This window comes from Procambarus clarkii, chromosome 4 (assembly GCF_040958095.1).
Source record: "Procambarus clarkii isolate CNS0578487 chromosome 4, FALCON_Pclarkii_2.0, whole genome shotgun sequence".
NCBI classification, from domain to species: Eukaryota; Metazoa; Arthropoda; class Malacostraca; order Decapoda; family Cambaridae; genus Procambarus; species Procambarus clarkii.
In genome coordinates, this window is record NC_091153.1 from 12,178,899 (window position 1) to 12,200,335 (window position 21,437).

General features: G+C 42.1%; 1 protein-coding gene across 1 annotated transcript; it reads right to left on the reverse strand.

Annotated features, from left to right (window-relative positions):
- Positions 1–10,924: 10,924 nt before the first annotated feature.
- On the reverse strand, positions 10,925–11,641 carry LOC123752512 (probable serine/threonine-protein kinase DDB_G0267514). The gene has a single exon (XM_045734560.2). It carries the CDS (start codon positions 11,639–11,641, stop codon positions 10,925–10,927), a length of 717 nt encoding a protein of 238 aa, XP_045590516.2.
- Between the last annotated feature and the right edge of the window lie 9,796 nt (positions 11,642–21,437).

Genomic DNA, 21,437 nt, shown 5'->3' on the forward strand with positions numbered 1-21,437 from the left:
GTTTCATCTTGACTCTTGGTAAGCCTCTGACCCGTTAACTTCTTGTAAGCCACTGACTAGTCCCGTTAACTTGATATTAATATCCTAGATGATATTAGTCAAGATGGACCAGAGTTGACCAAACCACACAGTAGACAATGAAGGTACGACAAAGGTTTGGTCTGTCCTGTACCGTTCTCAAGTCGATTGTGATGAAAGAAGGAGACTTCTTTCTATATATAGTCTAAAGAGAGGTGAGGTGAAGGTGAGAGGTGACAAGGAAATCTTTGAGGAAGAAAATCTTACACCTCCAACACGTTAAGCGATAATTGGTTCCACAAATCAACAACCCTGTTACCGAACCAGTATTTAGCCAGGTCTTTCTTAAATGTAAACTCATCCAATATATATATCCACTGTTTCGTGTTGTCTTGTGTTGTTACTTTTAATACCCTATTAATATCCCCTTTGTTATGCCCATTCATTCACTTGTACACCTCTATCATGTCACCCCTAATTCTTCGCCTTTCTATAGCACCCCAATTTTTAATATAGCAACTCCAATACCATGGGCCTCTATCTTTTTAATCAGTCTTTCATGTGGCAACTGCCTCAACTATATAAGAACTTCATCTTCACTACTCACTATCTTCATCTCTACTACTCACTAGATTTCACAGGAACGTAGTATACAATACACAACTGAATAGATCGAATACTAATGACCCGCAATGGATAACAAAGGATCTGAAGAACCTTATAGGTAGAAAGAGCGTGGTACAAAAGGACTAAGAATGAGGAAGTCAGTTTAGAACAGAAATTCATACAAAGGTTAGAAATATTAAAAAAAGAGAGATAATAAGGAGGGCAAAAAGAAACTATGAAGTTCGCATAGCAGGGCAATCAAAGACAAATCCTAAAGGGGTTTTTCAGTTATATCAAAGATTAGGGAAAGGATAGGTCCATTAAAAACTGAGACAGGTCAGATAACGGATAATGACGAAGAGATGAGTAGTATTTTTAATAAATACTTTATCTCTGTATTTACTGAAGAGGAACTTAACAATATGCCTTGAGCCGAACAAGTCTGTGAGGGTGGGGACGAGGACAGGTTGACTAGTTTAGCAGTTACCAGAATGTAATTAAACAAATATTTTAACTCAGACCAAACAAATAGCAATAGCAGCTTCCTCGTATGGCCAATAGCAGCTGCCTCGTATGAGCCAATAGCAGCTGCTATCGTATGGGCCAATAGCAGCTGCCTCGTATGGGCCAATAGCAGCTGCCTCGTATGAGCCAATAGCAGCTGCCTGGTATGAGCCAATAGCAGCTGCTATCGTATGGGCCAATAGCAGCTGCCTCGTATGAGCCAATAGCAGCTGCCTCGTATGGGCCAATAGCAGCTGTCTCGTATGGGCCGATAGCAGCTGTCTCGTATGGGCCAATTGCAGTTGCCTGGTATGAGCCAATAGCAGCTGCTATCGTACGGGCCAATAGCAGCTGCCTCGTATGAGCCAATAGCAGCTGCTATCGTATGGGCCAATAGCAGCTGCCTCGTATGAGCCAATAGCAGCTGCCTCGTATGAGCCAATAGCAGCTGCCTCGTATGGGCCAATAGCAGCTGCCTCGTATGAGCCAATAGCAGCTGCCTCGTATGGGCCAATAGCAGCTGCCTCGTATGGGCCGATAGCAGCTGTCTCGTATGGGCCAATAGCAGCTGTCTCGTATGGGCCAATAGCTGCAGCTGGTATTGGTAGTCTGGTTAGTAGTGTGTGGTGGTGGTGGTGGTCTGGTTAGTAGTCTGTGGTGGTGGTGGTCTGGGTAGTAGTCTGTGTTGGTGGTCTGGTTAGTAGACTGTTGTGGTGGTGGTGGTCTGGTTAGTAGTCTGTGGTGGTGGTGGTGGTCTGGTTAGTAGTCTGTGGTGGTGGTCTGGTTAGTAGTCTGTGGTGGTGGCCTGGTTAGTAGTCTGTGGTGGTGGTCTGGTAGTAGTCTGTGGTGGTGGTGGTGGTCTGGTTTGTTGTGGTGGTGGTGGTCTGGTTAGTAGTCTGTGGTGGTGGTCTGGTAGTAGTCTGTGGTGGTCTGGTTTGTAGTCTGTGGTGGTGGTGGTGGTCTGGTTAGTAGTCTGTGGTGGTGGTCTGGTAGTAGTCTGTGGTGGCGGTGGTCTGGTTAGTAGTCTGTGGTGGTGGTGGTGGTCTGGTTAGTAGTCTGTGGTGGTGGTCTGGTAGTAGTCTGTGGTGGTGGTGGTCTGGTTAGCAGTCTGTGGTGGTGGTCTGGTTAGTAGTCTGTGGTGGTGGCCTGGTTAGTAGTCTGGTTAGTAGTCTGTGGTGGTGGTGGTGGTCTGGTTAGTAGTCTGTGGTGGTGGTGGTGGTCTGGTTAGTAGTCTGGGGTGGTGGTGGTGGTCTGGTTAGTAGTCTGTGGTGGTGGTGGTCTGGTTAGTAGTCTGTGGTGGTGGCCTGGTTAGTTGTCTGTGGTGGTGGTCTGGTTAGTAGTCTGTGGTGGTGGTGGTGGTCTGGTTAGTAGTCTGTGGTGGTGGCCTGGTTAGTAGTGTGTGGTGGTGGTGGTGGTCTGGTTAGTAGTCTGTGGTGGTGGTGGTGGCCTGGTTAGTAGTCTGTGGTGGTGGTGGTGGTCTGGTTAGTAGTATGTGGTGGTGGTGGTGGTCTGGTTAGTAGTCTGTGGTGGTGGTCTGGTTAGTAGTCTGTGGTGGTGGTGGTCTGGTTAGTAGTCTGTGGTGGTGGTGGTGGTCTGGTTAGTAGTCTGTGGTGGTGGTGGTGGTCTGGTTAGTAGTCTGTGGTGGTGGTGGTGGTCTGGTTAGTTGTCTGTGGTGGTGGTGGTGGTCTGGTTAGTAGTCTATTGTGGTGGTCATCCTCGTCAACCTGTCCTCGTCCCCACCCAAATAGACTTGTTCGGCTGAAGACATATTATTAAGTTCCTCCTTAGTAAATACAGATACAAAATATTTATTAAAAATATTACACATCTCTTCATCACTATCTGTTATTTGACCTGTCTCAGTTTTTAATGGACCTATCCTTTCCCTAGAATATTCTTAAATAAGTTATATATTGAATCCACATCGAAATCCCCAATTACGTCACCTATCGCTGGGTTCATGTCTCGCTCCAAGACCGGCCCACACCCCATACCCAAGACATTCCAATCAATTTGACCCAAAAAATTTCTTAGGCTATTAAAATCAGCTTTTCGAAAATCTGGCACTTTAACAGAATTTTCTCCTACAGGTCTATTCCATTCTATGGTAAATCTGATTTCTTTGAGATCACTGTTCCCTAGCTCACTCCCTATTTCGATGTCATTAATTTGTGTTTCCCTGTTAGTTAACACTAAATCTAAAATATTATTTTCCCGTGTTGGTTCCTTAATGTGTTGCGTAAGAAAGCAATCGTCAATTAATTCTAGAAAATCTTCTGCTTCACTATTCCCTGTTTTGTTCAACCAGTTTATTCCACTAAAATTTAAGTCACCCATGACATAAATACTGTTAGATCTAGATGCCCTAGATATTTCATCCCATAGATGCTTTGCTTCCATTCTGTCTAAATTTGGTGGCCTATATAACTCCTATTATAATATTATTTGCTTTTTCGTTTAATTCTATCCAAATAGTTTCTGTGTGTGGCTCAGTTTTGATTCCTTCTTTGAGACTACATTTCAAATTGTCCCTAACATATATGGCTACTCCACCTCCTCGTCTAATATATCTATCTGTGTGAAATAGTTTAAATCCATTTATTTGATATTCAGCTAATAGTTCTCTATTTTCTACATTCATCCACGTTTCGGTAAGTGCAACAATATCTATTTTTTCTGTGCAGACAAGAGCATTTAATTCGTTAATTTTATTTCTTAGACTTCTACTGGTAGTGTAATATACGCTAAGTGAATTGTTATTTTGAGGCCCTTCTCTTTCCCTGATCATTTTGCCAATTTTTCTTCCACAAACACATACTTTTATTACCTCCTTCCTCCAAATCAATTCCCATACCTCTATCTACTAACAGTTTAAACCCAAACACCTCTAACCACTTCTTCCAACGAGTTCGCAACAGCAACAACCCCAGCTCTCGATAGATGCACCCCATCACGAGCATACATTTTATTTCTTCCATAGAAGTGTTCCCAGTTGTCTATGAAAGATATTGCATTTGATTTGCAATATCTTTCTAGCCGGCAATTTACACCAAGAGCCCTCGACATCCATTCATTCCCACTCCCTTTCTTGGAAGAATGCCACATATGATTGGGATTCCTCCCTTGCTCCTAACTAATTCATTGGCTGTCCTGAATCTCTGTATTAGTTCCTCACTCTTAACTCGTCCAACATCATTACCCCCCGCATTACATTCGAACACTATATCTTGGATGTAGTAAAATTGAGTCATTTAGAGATAAATCTAAGCTCATTCTGTATGATATGGCAACCTATCTTATTACCATGGATAAATTACCTGAAATCCATGCACTGTATCCATATTTCGCTTACAGTAGATGAACGACATATGAAATGAAGAAACAAGTAGTGTATTGTGAAGACTAATAATAAACAGAAGCTACCCTATTTCCTTCTCCATTGGTCAAACTATTATGTATTAGCGATAAAACCTACCATTAATGTATGATGACTTACTGTAAATATATAGCTCTTGAAATAGCACTTTCTCTGTAACTAGCTGACATTGTAACTATAAGGTGTGAAGGATATATGAAATTGTTTGTAATAATATAAGATGAGGTCTGATAAAGACCTTTTGTGCCCTCTGTAATGCTTTTTGCGCTACCGCTCACAGGATGGGTATGGGGTGCACAATAAACTAGCCGCCTCCGGCGCCAACAATCAAAATCAGGGTGCTTAAAGAATGCAAAGAGGACCTTTGCGAGCCATTGTCAACCATATTTAATAAATCAATAGTCAGGCAGAGTGCCAGAGTCATGCAAGGTAGCTAATGTGGTACAAATGCTTAAGAAAGGAGAAAGATCACTTGCGTCAAACTATCGGTCAATTAGCCTAACGCCTATTGTGGGAAAGTAACTTGAATCGATAATTGCAAATACAATTCGTCTTCAACTTGAAAAACATAATAAATGTTTCACAACACGGTTTTACAAATTGCCGTTCATGTTTAACAAATTTGCTATAATTTTATTCCAGTGTAACAAACTAGGCTGTTGTAAGAATTATCCAGAGTGGTTTATCGACAAAAGAGAATGGGAAGCTGAGCCGCATGGTGACCTGACCCCCAGGGGAATTCGCGGTGGAAATAACCAACGCTTTGTTCATAGCTGCGTATAATGAATCATCCTATAGTATTCAGTAATTTAGAGAAAATTAGCCTTTATTCATTTTGCATTAAAATTGTATTGTATAATAGTACTGGATACAATATCAAGAGTATTCTAATTATTGAGTTTAAGTCACCATCAGTGACGTCACGAATCAGATCTAACTTTTAAGGCGGAGTGACCGGCGGTCATAGGTCAGCAGGGTTGACATGTCTAGTATTTCTCAAAGTTTTAATAACCATTTTTGTGATCGGGAACAGCTCTGCCGTTAGAGGCTTGTGTAATTTATTTCAGTAAAATAATTCAACCAGTCTGGATCAATTAAGTACAACAGAGTTTAATTGTTATAACTTAAACCTGGCTAGTAACTTGGTAAAACTTTGACTAGGCGGAAGGATACAATACTCTTGTCTGGGGTAGACCAGACAAGGAAGAGATCAGTGTGATCTGCCGAGCAGCTGGGAGAGGTCAAACATCTTACCTCTCCCCAAGACCAGCCCAACACCTAGAGCTGGAAAACATAGAGGTATAGTTGCTATGGTTATGTATAGAAATAGTCTTCTCATTTGCCATTCAGGTCAAGTAGGGAGTGAACATATTTAGATTTTGTTTTAGTTTTCTTTTAATAAATTAAATTTGTTATTAATTTGCATTTTATTGTTTCCATTTGGTTATGTGTAAACTTGTCCTGGTCACGTGGTCCACACGAGGCAGAGTTGCATTGGGCGCCGATTCTAACATCGGATCGGAATTCATCATCCCCATCTAATTAATTCCACACTCAAGTTTCCGAGGTTATAAACTACTAGTGGGGATCAAGCCCCAAGGTTGATTAATTAGCGTGATCGATCCAGACCTCGATCATTGCTCTGTAGAGCTGGTCTGGTGGTGGCAGCATAGAGGCGACTCTAGGGTTTTGCTCAGAGCTTAGGTCACGTCATACTGGGTGTAGAATCCTAAGTCGGTCAATCGTCTTAGGACCACGTGGCGTGGAGTTGGCTTTGGTAAAAGTTTTGGAGTCCCTTGGTAGAGAATAATAAGTAAGAATACGGGTAGAGGGAGTAGAAAGAAGGAAGTAAAGAGAGAGGAACCAACCCGTGTTACACCAGCATAGTTGAGGCAGTTGATAGTGGTAAGGATTGTGATGTTGTGTACTTTGACTTTAGCAAAGGTTTTGATACAGTGCCACATGTAAGACTGAATAAAAAGATAGAGACTCATGGTATTGGCGGTGCTATATTAAGTTGGATTAGGGTATGGCTATACCAAAGGAAACAGAGAGTTAGTATAAATGGGATTTAGTCAGAGTGGGAAAATGTTGTAAGTGAAGTATCTCAAAGCTCTGTCCTGGCACCTCTATTGTTTATTATAGATATAAATAATTTAGATTCAGGTTCGAGTAGCAACATTTGGAAATTTGCTGATACAAAAATCGGGAGGGAAATAGACACAGAAGACTCACTATCACTTCAAGTCTATCTAAATAGGGATTTGAAATGGTCAAAAGATTGGCAGATGCAGTTTAATGCTGATAAACGTTAAGTTTTGAGGCTAGGTAATGATGATAAGAGTTAGATGGTGTTGAGATTGCGATGTCGGATTGCATAAGGGATATGGGAGTTATGACTAGTAAGAATTTAAAACAAAATTTCAATGCATGAATGTTCGTAATATGGCAAAAAGGACACTGGGATTTATTAATCGAAGCGTTAGTAACAATACACCTGTTGTTGTTCTTCAGCTATATCTTGTTCTGTTAGGCCCCATTTTGATTATGCAGTTCAGGTTTGGTCGCCGTACTATAGAATGGATATAAATTCTTTTGAACGAGTCCAGCGTAGGATGACAAAAGTCAATTCCCCAAATTAGAAACCTGTCATATGAAGAGAGATGAACAAAGCTTAAATTGCATTCACTGGAAAGGCAAAGAGTTGGGGTTGACATAATAGAGGATTACAAGTGGATGAATGGACATATTGGATAAATTTAGATTTAGGAGACTTGGGTAAATACTGGTTCGGTAACAGGGTTGTTGATTTGTGGAACCAATTACTGCATAACGTGGTGGAGGTGGGGTCCCTCGATTGTTTCAAACGTGGGTTGGACATGTAAATGAGTGGGATTGGGTGGTTATAAATAGGAGCTGCCTCGTATGGGCCAATAGGAATTATGCAGTTACCTTTATTATTTCTTATTATGTATTACCTATTACACATATATTACACCCTATATATATATATATATATATATATATATATATATATATATATATATATATATATATATATATATATATATATATATATATATATATATATTATTTGCCAAGTTGTTTCTCCCACATACTTTTATTACCTCCTTCCTCCATAACAATTCCCATACCACTATCTACTAACAGTTTAAACCCAAACGAACGCCTCCAACCACAGGTTCCAACGTGTCCACAACAACAATAACCCCAACAATAACAAAGAAGTATGGGAGGAGAGCCCCTATTACCCCCCTCCCCCCAACATATTCCTCTTCCCGCTCCATTCCAATAAAATCAATGAATGATCCTCTCCCACAAGGCTTGCCCATCTCCATGCTTCCATCCCTACCCGTCTGTTTACTGGCATTAATGACTCCTTCCCTGCCTCTGTCTACATACATGTATGCTTCCCTGTCTCTCTGTCTACATGCATGTATGCTTCCCTGTCTCTCTGTCTACATGCATGTATGCTTCCCTGTCTCTCTGCCTACATGCATGTATGCTTCCCTGTCTCTCTGCCTACATGCATGTATGCTTCCCTGTCTCTCTGTCTACATGCATGTATGCTTCCCTGTCTCTCTGTCTACATGCATATATGCTTCCCTGTCTCTCTGTCTACATGCATGTATGCTTCCCTGTCTCTCTGTCTACATGCATGTATGCTTCCCTGTCTCTGTACTCACCTAGTTGTGATTGCGGGGTTGAGCTTTGGCTCTTTGGTCCCGCCTGATTTGTTCAGATTTTGCACAAAACGTCCACCAGACTGTGCGAGACAGTGGTTGTCAGGATCAGGTTACCGTTACCTGTGGCAGGTGGCTACCGTTACCTGTGGCAGGTGGCTATCGTTACCTGTGGCAGGTGGCTATCGTTACCTGTGGCAGGTGGCGACCGTTACCTGTAGCAGGTGGCTACCGTTACCTGTGGCAGGTGGCTACCGTTCCCTGTGGCAGGTGGCTACCGTTACCTGTGGCAGGTGGCGACCGTTACCTGTAGCAGGTGGCTACCGTTACCTGTGGCAGGTGGCTACCGTTCCCTGTGGCAGGTGGCTACCGTTACGTGTGGCAGTTGGCTACCGTTACCTGTGGCAGGTGGGTACCGTTACCTGTGGTAGGTGGCTACAGGTGACGGATCTCCCAATTCTGAGCACTCTAGGTGCAAACTCTGAACAGGAACTGCGGCATGATCTCCCACACTACATCACCGAATGCCCAGTTATTTAGACCTTTCAGACCAGTTGGCATGAGGTACCTGGAGCTTTGCAATTACTTTATTCTCTCGTGTTCTTGAAGATATCCTCATATTGCACTCAAAATTTGCCAGTGCAGGCTACTGAACATATGACCCTGAATGACTAACCATCCTGTGTGATAAGGATGTTTAACACGAAGCTAACTTTTTGACACTGTACTCCCCTTCATGTAGTCTAGGGTAACTCACAAATGCAAATGTACCTAATGTGTTAATAACAAAAATTTACTTATACAAAACAGTAGTTTCATTACTCCTTAATATATTATATGAAAGAGGAGAGGGGGGAAGGGAAAGGAACTATCAGGGGAAAGCGCCAAACCAAAGGGAGTGGGGGGGACCAAGCGATCGAGGACTACTCTGTTAACCTGCTATAATATCCTAGATGACAACCTGCTATAATATCCTAGATGACACCCAGCTATAGCATCCTAGATGACACCCAGCTATAACATCCTGCAATAATATCCTAGATAACAACCTGCTATAATATCCTAGATGTCAACCTGCTATAATATCCTAGATGACAACCTGCTATAATATCCTAGATGATAACCTGCTGTAATATCCTAGATTACAACCTGCTATAATATCCTAGATGATAACCTGCTATAATATACTAGATGATAACCTGCTATAATATCCCAGATGACAACCTGCTATAATATCCTAGATAACCTGTTGTAATATCCTAGATGACAACCTGCTATAATATCCTAGATAACCTGCTATAATATCCTAGACGATAACCTGCTATAATATCCTAGATGATAACCTGCTATAATATCCTAGATGATAAGCTGCTATAATATCCTAGATGATAACCTGCTATAATATCCTAGAAGATAATCTGCTATAATATCCTACATGACATCCTGCTATAATATCCTAGATGATAACCTGCTATGATATCCTAGATGACAACCTGCTATAATATCCTAGATGACAACCTGCTATAATATCCTAGATGACAACCTGCTATAATATCCTTGATGCCAACCTGCTATAATATCCTAGATGACAACCTGCTATAATATCCTAGATGACAACCTGCTATAATATCCTTGATGCCAACCTGCTATAATATCCTTGATGACAATCTGCTATAATATCCTAGATGACAACCTGCTATAATATCCTAGATGACAACCTGCTATAATATCCTAGATGACAACCTGCTATAATATCCTAGATGACAACCTGCTATAATATCCTAGATGACACCCAAATCTTCGAATGCAATTTAAGCTTTGTTAATCTTTCTTCATATGAAAGATTTGGGGAATTAACTTTGTCATCCTACGCTGGACACGTTCAAGTGAATTTATATATATTCCATTGTACGGCGACCAAAACTGAACTGCATAATCTAAATGGGGCGTAACAGAGCAAGATATAGCTGAAGAACAACACCAGGTGACTTGTTACTAAGAACAACAACTAGGAAGAAAGAAGATAGTGGTAAGGTTGTGATGTTGTGTACCTTGACTTTATCAAAGCTTTTGATAGTGCCACTTGAAAGGCTGATTAAAAATAGAGAGGCTCATGGTATTGGAGTTGCTACATTTAAAATTTGGGGTTCTATATTAAAAAATGGCGTCTTTGCTATAGAAAGACAAAGAGTTAGGGGTGACATGATAGAGGTGTACAGGTGGATGAATGGTCATAACAATGGGGATATTAAAAGTATCAACACAATACAGAACACGAAACAATGTTTAGATTTAAGAAAGACCTGGGTAAATACTGGTTTGGTAGCAGGGTTGTTGATTTGTGGAACCAATTACTGCGTAACGTGGTGGAGGTGGGGTCCTTCGATTGCTTCAAACGTGGGTTGGACATGTTTATGATCTGAATTGGATAGTTATAAATAGGAGCTGCCTCGTATGGGACAATTGGCCTTCTGCAGTTTCTTTTATTTCTTATTATGTATTGCCTATTACACATATATTACACCCCCTCCCATCCTAACACACACACACATTATTAAACGTAGTAGTATAGTAAAAAAAATAAAACTGATATACTTTATTAAAAAATGCAATAAATTCCAAGAATATAATACTTAAAAGGTGCGCCGATTCCTCTTGGGCTCCGCGTTTTGTCCGGCGTTGTCGCATTTTCTCGCCGTGTTGGATGTTTACACTCTCAGATGTCGCACTGTAACCTGCTTTTGGGGGGACTTTCCGGTTTCGTGGAAATTTTGTCAATGGATTCCCTTAAGCGTCGCAGGAAAATAGGAAGGGTTGGGCGCCTCCTTGGGGTCTTGTGTGTTGCTTCGCGAAGCAACTTATCGAGGGACGGGTGTTGCTTGGGTAACAGCTTCGTTATCTCCAACATTAATTTCCCATAAGAATATACGTCTGAGGCAAAAGTACTTTCCTTTTTCTGAAGGACTTCGGGGGCATATGTTGTATGAATACAAGGGTGTCCTTCAAGGAAAATTTTGACCTTGTTTTTGGACGCAAAACCAAAATCTATTATGCTAATGTTTGGTTTGTGAGGCGGACCTTGGATCATGATGTTATCACACTTTATATCATTGTGTACTAAGCCGGCTTCATGGATCTCATTTAGCTTTATACCAACCTGAAGTCCTACGTCAAGTAGGTCATACTGTGGATTTCTCAAGACATCAAGTAGGGTCTGGTTGCCTTTATAGGTGGTCACAAGTGATGGTGGATTCACTGACCTATGCAACAACAAAGGGGCGCCTCCTGCACCATTCAGTAACGAGAGCACGTTACCTTCTCTTTCAAACATCTCGGAAAACTCTGAAGATTTTGCTACTTTCAGCGCTGCTGGCTGACCGTCCCAGTCCATGAGGGACACCGTCCCATACGTCCCTGAACCGAGAAGTTTCATCTTGACTCTTGGTAAGCCTCTGACCCGTTAACTTCTTGTAAGCCACTGACTAGTCCCGTTAACCTGATATTAATATCCTAGATGATATTAGTCAAGATGGACCAGAGTTGACCAAACCACACAGTAGACAATGAAGGTACGACAAAGGTTTGGTCTGTCCTGTACCGTTCTCAAGTCGATTGTGATGAAAGAAGGAGACTTCTTTCTATATATAGTCTAAAGAGAGGTGAGGTGAAGGTGAGAGGTGACAAGGAAATCTTTGAGGAAGAAAATCTTACACCTCACCTCCAACACGTTAAGCGATAATTGGTTCCACAAATCAACAACCCTGTTACCGAACCAGTATTTAGCCAGGTCTTTCTTAAATGTAAACTCATCCAATATATATATCCACTGTTTCGTGTTGTCTTGTGTTGTTACTTTTAATACCCTATTAATATCCCCTTTGTTATGCCCATTCATCCACTTGTACACCTCTATCATGTCACCCCTAATTCTTCGCCTTTCTATAGCACCCCAATTTTTAATATAGCAACTCCAATACCATGGGCCTCTATCTTTTTAATCAGTCTTTCATGTGGCAACTGCCTCAACTATATAAGAACTTCATCTTCACTATTCACTATCTTCATCTTTACTACTCACTAGATTTAACAGGAACGTAGTATACAATACACAACTGAATAGATCGAATACTAATGACCCGCAATGGATAACAAAGGATCTGAAGAACCTTATAGGTAGAAAGAGTGTGGTACAAAAGGACTAAGAATGAGGAAGTCAGTTTAGAACAGAAATTCATACAAAGGTTAGAAATATTAAAAAAAGAGAGAGATAATAAGGAGGGCAAAAAGAAACTATGACGTTCGCATAGCAGGGCAATCAAAGACAAATCCTAAAGGGGTTTTTCAGTTATATCAAAGATTAGGGAAAGGATAGGTCCATTAAAAACTGAGACAGGTCAGATAACGGATAATGACGAAGAGATGAGTAGTATTTTTAATAAATACTTTATCTCTGTATTTACTGAAGAGGAACTTAACAATATGCCTTGAGCCGAACAAGTCTGTGAGGGTGGGGACGAGGACAGGTTGACTAGTTTAGCAGTTACCAGAATGTAATTAAACAAATATTTTAACTCAGACCAAACAAATAGCAATAGCAGCTGCCTCGTATGGGCCAATAGCAGCTGCCTCGAACGGGCCAATAGCAGCTGCCTCGCATGGGCCGATAGCAGCTGTCTCGTATGGGCCAATAGCAGTTGCCTCGTATGGGCCAATAGGCAATAGCAGCTGCCTCGTATGGGCCAATAGCAGCTGCCTCGTATGGGCCAATAGCAGCTTCCTCGTATGGCCAATAGCAGCTGCCTCGTATGGCCAATAGCAGCTGCCTCGTATGAGCCAATAGCAGCTGCCTCGTATGGGCCAATAGCAGCTGCCTCGTATGAGCCAATAGCAGCTGCCTGGTATGAGCCAATAGCAGCTGCTATCGTATGGGCCAATAGCAGCTGCCTCGTATGAGCCAATAGCAGCTGCCTCGTATGGGCCAATAGCAGCTGCCTCGTATGGGCCGATAGCAGCTGTCTCGTATGGGCCGATAGCAGCTGTCTCGTATGGGCCAATAGCAGTTACCTGGTATGAGCCAATAGCAGTTGCCTGGTATGAGCCAATAGCAGCTGCTATCGTACGGGCCAATAGCAGCTGCCTCGTATGAGCCAATAGCAGCTGCTATCGTATGGGCCAATAGCAGCTGCCTCGTATGAGCCAATAGCAGCTGCCTCGTATGGGCCAACAGCAGCTGCCTCGTATGGGCCGATAGCAGCTGTCTCGTACTGGCCAATAGCAGCTGCCTCGTATGGGCCAATAGCTGCAGCTGGTATTGGTAGTCTGGTTAGTAGTCTGTGGTGGTGGTGGTCTGGTTAGTAGTCTGTTGTGGTGGTGGTCTGGTTAGTAGTATGTGGTGGTGGTGGTGGTCTGGGTAGTAGTCTGTGGTGGTGGTGGTCTGGTTAGTAGTCTGTTGTGGTGGTCTGGTTAGTAGTCTGTGGTGGTGGTGGTCTGGTTAATAGTCTGTGGTGGTGGTGGTCTGGTTAGTAGTCTGTGGTGGTGGTGGTCTGGTTAGTAGTCTGTGGTGGTGGTGGTGGTCTGGTTAGTAGTCTGTGGTGGTGGTGGTCTGGTTAGTAGTCTGTGGTGGTGGTGGTCTGGCTAGTAGTCTGTGGTGGTGGTCTGGTTAGTAGTCTGTGGTGGTGGTGGTCTGGTTAGTAGTCTGTGGTGGTGGTCTGGTTAGTAGTCTGTGGTGGTGGTGGTGGTCTGGTTAGTAGTCTGTGGTGGTGGTGGTCTGGTTAGTAGTCTGTGGTGGTGGTGGCCTGGTTAGTAGTCTGTGGTGGTGGTGGTCTGGTTAGTAGTCTGTGGTGGTGGTGGTCTGGTTAGTAGTCTGTGGTGGTGGTGGTCTGGTTAGTAGTCTGTGGTGGTGGTGGTCTGGTTAGTAGTCTGTGGTGGTGGTGGTGGTCTGGTTAGTAGTCTGTGGTGGTGGTGGTCTGGTTAGTAGTCTGTGGTGGTGGTGGCCTGGTTAGTAGTCTGTGGTGGTGGTGGTGGTCTGGTTAGTAGTCTGTGGTGGTGGTGGTCTGGTTAGTAGTCTGTGGTGGTGGTCTGGTTAGTAGTCTGTGGTGGTGGTCTGGTTAGTAGTCTGTGGTGGTGGTCTGGTTAGTAGTCTGTGTTGGATATTTCCAACATCGAATACAGCATTGTTGTATTCTCATTACTTATTACTAACCATACTTAATATTGTAGTAAGTAAAATTAACAACTCGTAGAATTCTCATGTACTAATAATTCATCTGTGCATTAGGCTAGAATTCTCACGTCACCTGACGCCAGTATTGCGTCAGATTTCTTTACAGTAAAACACATTATATTTAATTTGTGTGAAAATTAAATACGATTCTCCATAATTAAAGCATTCTGTATGACAACTGATTGCAGACGAATTGTTCTCTAACTAAAAGCCGAATAGAGCGTTAGAATTATACCGTCTACCTCGCGATAGTGTTAACGTCATCAATGAATGCCATGGGGAGACATTAATTCCTCTCCCTTATATATTTACTATTCTTAAATAGTTAAATAATATTTCGTTCCTCTAAATAATAAACCCGTCCAGTCTTTAGAGTTTCAAGCGCGAATGCGAGAAATATTAATGTTCAAGACAATTATTTGTGTCATGAACGTCGACTCGGCGTGGGTTGGGGGACGCCATCCTCAGTCGGTACGCGGACACGTGCAGAGCCAGAAGGAGGCAGAACTGTACTTACCATACTCAAAAACGACGTCATTGCCCAGCAAATCGGGCAGGTGTTATTCATCCGCAGATGAAAGCCGCCACTGTGAGGCGTGAACGACCTTGCAGATAATATCTTCAACTAGTGCTGGTGTTAAAAGAGGGACCCTAGACTTGGTTCCTGACGACACGTGATCAGCCAGCTTGAAACGCATCAATCCATGATAGGTTCACCGGAGCCTGGGATGCGAAATTACGGCAATCTTAATACTTATACAGTGCCCACAGCTAAGTACCCTTTATTTGATGCATCATTTACAGGTTTAATAATAGCGGGGTGATTGCGCGTCACGCGGCGAGATAACACCTAATAACAGGTGATTAGAATTCCATCTGTAGATATCAATAATCTTGAATATGAATTGAGTAGTTAAATCAATTGCTACTGGTAGTTATTTATCTTGCAGCTCGAGAGACGAATTCCTCACGCTGTCTTCTCCATGTTAACCGTGCTATTCGTCAGTGTACCAGACTTGGAGATTAAGAGGACTTCCAGGGTTATCTAAAGGAATCTACTACAAGCTAAGGCTTATTTCTTTTTTCCATATTCTAGCAATTTGATACATTCAGAATGTTTCAACATAATGTGTGATTTACTGTAACTCATTACTATGCTCATATTCATGTTCTTCTTTGTATGGATAATATTATATTCAGCATTATTTATAGGATTAGATTATTATTAATTGAATTAGTGAACGAACCACACTGATTCCTGGACGTACTGACCTCCAGTAATAACCCCCAATGTAGGTGTTTGAGGTTTGTTTCTTTAATAATACAGCCCATTAATTATTCTTCTGATCATACTTTCTAGTCATATCCATAGTCACTGGTTTTCTCTAGAATTTTATCTAATGATCTGAAATTCTCAGTTTCCCTCTTTACTTTAAAAGCGGGTGGTCCTTCGTAATTTAATTTATTATTTTAATTATTAATTAATCAGAATCAAGCCCAAATATCCCACAGTCTGTGGTGGTGGTGGTCTGGTTAGTAGTCTGTGGTGGCGGTGGTCTGGTTAGTAGTCTGTGGTGGTGGTGGTGGTCTGGTTAGTAGTCTGTGGTGGTGGTGGTCTGGTTAGTACTCTGTGGTGGTGGTGGTCTGGTTAGTAGTCTGTGGTGGTGGAGGTCTGGTTAGTAGTCTGTGGTGGTGGTGGTGGTCTGGTTAGTAGTCTGTGGTGGTGGTGGTCTGGTTAGTAGTCTGTGGTGGTGGTGGTCTGGTTAGTAGACTGTGGTGGTGGTGGCCTGGTTAGTAGTCTGTGGTGGTGGAGGTCTGGTTAGTAGTCTGTGGTGGTGGTGGTGGTCTGGTTAGTAGTCTGTGGTGGTGGTGGTCTGGTTAGTAGTCTGTGGTGGTGGTCTGGTTAGTAGTCTGTGGTGGTGGTGGTCTGGTTAGTAGACTGTGGTGGTGGTGGCCTGGTTAGTAGTCTGTGGTGGTGGAGGTCTGGTTAGTAGTCTGTGGTGGTGGTGGTGGTCTGGTTAGTAGTCTGTGGTGGTGGTGGTCTGGTTAGTAGTCTGTGGTGGTGGTGGTGGTCTGGTTAGTAGTCTGTGGTGGTGGTGGTCTGGTTAGTAGTCTGTGGTGGTGGTGGTGGTCTGGTTAAAAGTCTGTGGTGGTGGTGGCCTGGTTAGTAGTCTGTGGTGGTGGTGGTGGTCTGGTTAGTAGTCTGTGGTGGTGGTGGTGGCCTGGTTAGTAGTCTGTGGTGGTGGTGGTGGTCTGGTTAGTAGTATGTGGTGGTGGTGGTGGTCTGGTTAGTAGTCTGTGGTGGTGGTGGTGGTCTGGTTAGTAGTCTGTGGTGTGGTGGTCTGGTTAGTAGTCTGTGGTGGTGGTGGTGGTCTGGTTAGTAGTCTGTGGTGGTGGTGGTCTGGTTAGTAGTCTGTGGTGGTGGTGGTGGTCTGGTTAGTAGTCTGTGGTGGTGGTGGTCTCGTTAGTAGTCTGTGGTGGTGGTGGTGGTCTGGTTAGTTGTCTGTGGTGGTGGTGGTGGTCTGGTTAGTAGTCTGTGGTGGTGGTGGTCTGGTTAGTAGTCTGTGGTGGTGGTGGTGGTCTGGTTAAAAGTCTGTGGTGGTGGTGGCCTGGTTAGTAGTCTGTGGTGGTGGTGGTGGTCTGGTTAGTAGTCTGTGGTGGTGGTGGCCTGGTTAGTAGTCTGTGGTGGTGGTCTGGTTAGTAGTATGTGGTGGTGGTGGTGGTCTGGTTAGTAGTCTGTGGTGGTGGTGGTGGTCTGGTTAGTAGTCAGTGGTGGTGGTGGTGGTCTGGTTAGTAGTCTGTGGTGGTGGTGGTCTGGTTAGTAGTCTGTGGTGGTGGTGGTCTCGTTAGTAGTCTGTGGTGGTGGTGGTCTGGTTAGTAGTCTGTGGTGGTGGTGGTGGTCTGGTTAGTAGTCTGTGGTGGTGGTCTGGTTAGTAGTCTGTTGTGGTGGTGGCCTGGTTAGTAGTCTGTGGTGGTGGTCTGGTTAGTAGTCTATTGTGGTGGTCATCCTCGTCAACCTGTCCTCGTCCCCACCCAAATAGACTTGTTCGGCTGAAGACATATTATTAAGTTCCTCCTTAGTAAATACAGATACAAAATATTTATTAAAAATATTACACATCTCTTCATCACTATCTGTTATTTGACCTGTCTCAGTTTTTAATGGACCTATCCTTTCCCTAGAATATTCTTAAATAAGTTATATATTGAATCCACATCGAAATCCTCAATTACGTCACCTATCGCTGGATTCATGTCTCGCTCCAAGACCGGCCCACACCCCATACCCAAGACTTTCCAATCAATTTGACCCAAAAAATTTCTTAGGCTATTAAAATCAGCTTTTCGAAAATCTGGCACTTTAACAGAATTTTCTCCTACAGGTCTATTCCATTCTATGGTAAATCTGATTTCTTTGTGATCACTGTTCCCTAGCTCACTCCCTATTTCGTTGTCATTAATTTGTGTTTCCCTGTTAGTTAACACAAAATCTAAAATATTATTTTCCCGTGTTGGTTCCTTAATGTGTTGCGTAAGAAAGCAATCGTCAATTAATTCTAGAAAATCTTCTGCTTCACTATTCCGTTTTGTTCAACCAGTTTATTCCACTAAAATTAAAGTCACCCATGACATAAATACTGTTAGATCTAGATGCCCTAGATATTTCATCCCATAGATGCTTTGCTTCCATTCTGTCTAAATTTGGTGGCCTATATATAACTCCTATTATAATATTATTTGCTTTTTCGTTTAATTCTATCCAAATAGTTTCTGTGTGTGGCTCAGTTTTGATTCCTTCTTTGAGACTACATTTCAAATTGTCCCTAACATATATGGCTACTCCACCTCCTCGTCTAATATATCTATCTGTGTGAAATAGTTTAAATCCATTTATTTGATATTCAGCTAATAGTTCTCTATTTTCTACATTCATCCACATTCCGGTAAGTGCAATAATATCTATTTTTTCTGTGCAGACAAGAGCATTTAATTCGTTAATTTTATTTCTTAGACTTCTACTGTTAGTGTAATATACGCTAAGTGAATTGTTATTTTGAGGCCCTTCTCTTTCCCTGATCATTTTGCCAAGTCTTTTCTTCCACAAACACATACTTTTATTACCTCCTTCCTCCAAATCAATTCCCATACCTCTATCTACTAACAGTTTAAATCCAAACACCTCTAACCACTTCTTCCAACGAGTTCGCAACAGCAACAACCCCAGCTCTCGATAGATGCACCCCATCACGAGCATACATTTTATTTCTTCCATAGAAGTGTTCCCAGTTGTCTATGATACAATTTGATACATTCAGAATGTTTCAACATAATGTGTGATTTACTGTAACTCATTACTATGCTCATATTCATGTTCTTCTTTGTATGGATAATATTATATTCAGCATTATTTATAGGATTAGATTATTATTAATTGAATTAGTGAACGAACGACACTGATTCCTGGACGTACTGACCTCCAGTAATAACCCCCCAATGTAGGTGTTTGAGGTTTGTTTCTTTAATAATACAGCCCATTAATTATTCTTCTGATCATACTTTCTAGTCATATCCATAGTCACTGGTTTTCTCTAGAATTTTATCTAATGATCTGAAATTCTCAGTTTCCCTCTTTACTTTAAAAGCGGGTGGTCCTTCGTAATTTAATTTATTATTTTAATTATTAATTAATCAGAATCAAGCCCAAATATCCCACAGTCTGTGGTGGTGGTGGTCTGGTTAGTAGTCTGTGGTGGCGGTGGTCTGGTTAGTAGTCTGTGGTGGTGGTGGTGGTCTGGTTAGTAGTCTGTGGTGTGGTGGTCTGGTTAGTACTCTGTGGTGGTGGTGGTCTGGTTAGTAGTCTGTGGTGGTGGAGGTCTGGTTAGTAGTCTGTGGTGGTGGTGGTGGTCTGGTTAGTAGTCTGTGGTGGTGGTGGTCTGGTTAGTAGTCTGTGGTGGTGGTGGTCTGGTTAGTAGACTGTGGTGGTGGTGGCCTGGTTAGTAGTCTGTGGTGGTGGAGGTCTGGTTAGTAGTCTGTGGTGGTGGTGGTGGTCTGGTTAGTAGTCTGTGGTGGTGGTGGTCTGGTTAGTAGTCTGTGGTGGTGGTCTGGTAACGAGTTCGCAACAGCAACAACCCCAGCTCTCGATAGATGCACCCCATCACGAGCATACATTTTATTTCTTCCATAGAAGTGTTCCCAGTTGTCTATGAAAGATATTGCATTTGATTTGCAATATCTTTCTAGCCGGCAATTTACACCAAGAGCCCTCGACATCCATTCATTCCCACTCCCTTTCTTGGAAGAATGCCACATATGATTGGGATTCCTCCCTTGCTCCTAACTAATTCAATGGCTGTCCTGAATCTCTGTATTAGTTCCTCACTCCTAACTCGTCCAACATCATTACCCCCCGCATTACATTCGAACACTATATCTTGGATTGTAGTAAAATTGAGTCATTTAGAGATAAATCTAAGCTCATTCTGTATGATATGGCAACCTATCTTATTACCATGGATAAATTACCTGAAATCCATGCACTGTATCCATATTTCGCTTACAGTAGATGAACGACATATGAAATGAAGAAACAAGTAGTGTATTGTGAAGACTAATAATAAACAGAAGCTACCCTATTTCTATCTCCATTGGTCAAACATTATGTATTAGCGATAAAACCTACCATTAATGTATGATGACTTACTGTAAATATATAGCTCTTGAAATAGTACTTTCTCTGTAACTAGCTGACATTGTAACTATAAGGTGTGAAGGATATATGAAATTGTTTGTAATAATATAAGATGAGGTCTGATAAAGACCTTTTGTGCCCTCTGTAATGCTTTTTGCGCTACCGCTCACAGGATGGGTATGGGGTGCACAATAAACTAGCCGCCTCCGGCGCCAACAATCAAAATCAGGGTGCTTAAAGAATGCAAATACGACCTTTGCGAGCCATTGTCAACCATATTTAATAAATCAATAGTCAGGCAGAGTGCCAGAGTCATGGAAGGTAGCTAATGTGGTACAAATGCTTAAGAAAGGAGAAAGATCACTTGCGTCAAACTATCGGTCAATTTGCCTAACGCCTATTGTGGGAAAGTAACTTGAATCGATAATTGCAAATACAATTCGTCTTCAACTTGAAAAACATAATAAATGTTTCACAACACGGTTTTACAAATTCCCGTTCATGTTTAACAAATTTGCTATAATTTTATTCCAGCATAGTTGAGGCAGTTGATAGTGGTAAGGATTGTGAAGTTGTGTACTTTGACTTTAGCAAAGGTTTTGATACAGTGCCACATGAAAGACTGAATAAAAAGATAGAGGCGCAGGGTTATTGGCGGTGCTATATTAAGTTGGATTAGGGTATGGCTATACCAAAGGAAACAGAGAGTTAGTATAAATGGGATTTAGTCAGAGTGGGAAAATGTTGTAAGTGAAGTATCTCAAAGCTCTGTCCTGGCACCTCTATTGTTTATTATAGATATAAATAATTTAGATTCAGGTTCGAGTAGCAACATTTGGAAATTTGCTGATACAAAAATCGGGAGGGAAATAGACACAGAAGACTCACTATCACTTCAAGTCTATCTAAATAGGGATTTGAAATGGTCAAAAGATTGGCAGATGCAGTTTAATGCTGATAAACGTTAAGTTTTGAGGCTAGGTAATGATGATAAGAGTTAGATGGTGTTGAGATTGCGATGTCGGATTGCATAAGGGATCTGAGTTATGACTAATAAGAATTTAAAACAAAATTTCTATGCATGAATGCTCGTAATATGGCAAAAAGGACACTGGGATTTATTAATTGAAGCGTTAGTAACAATACACCTGTTGTTGTTCTTTAGCTATATCTTGTTCTGTTAGGCCCCATTTTGATTATGCAGTTCAGGTTTGGTCGCCGTACTATAGAATGGATATAAATTCCCTTGAACGTGTCCAGCGTAGGATGACAAAAGTCAATTCCCCAAATTAGAAACCTGTCATATGAAGAGAGATG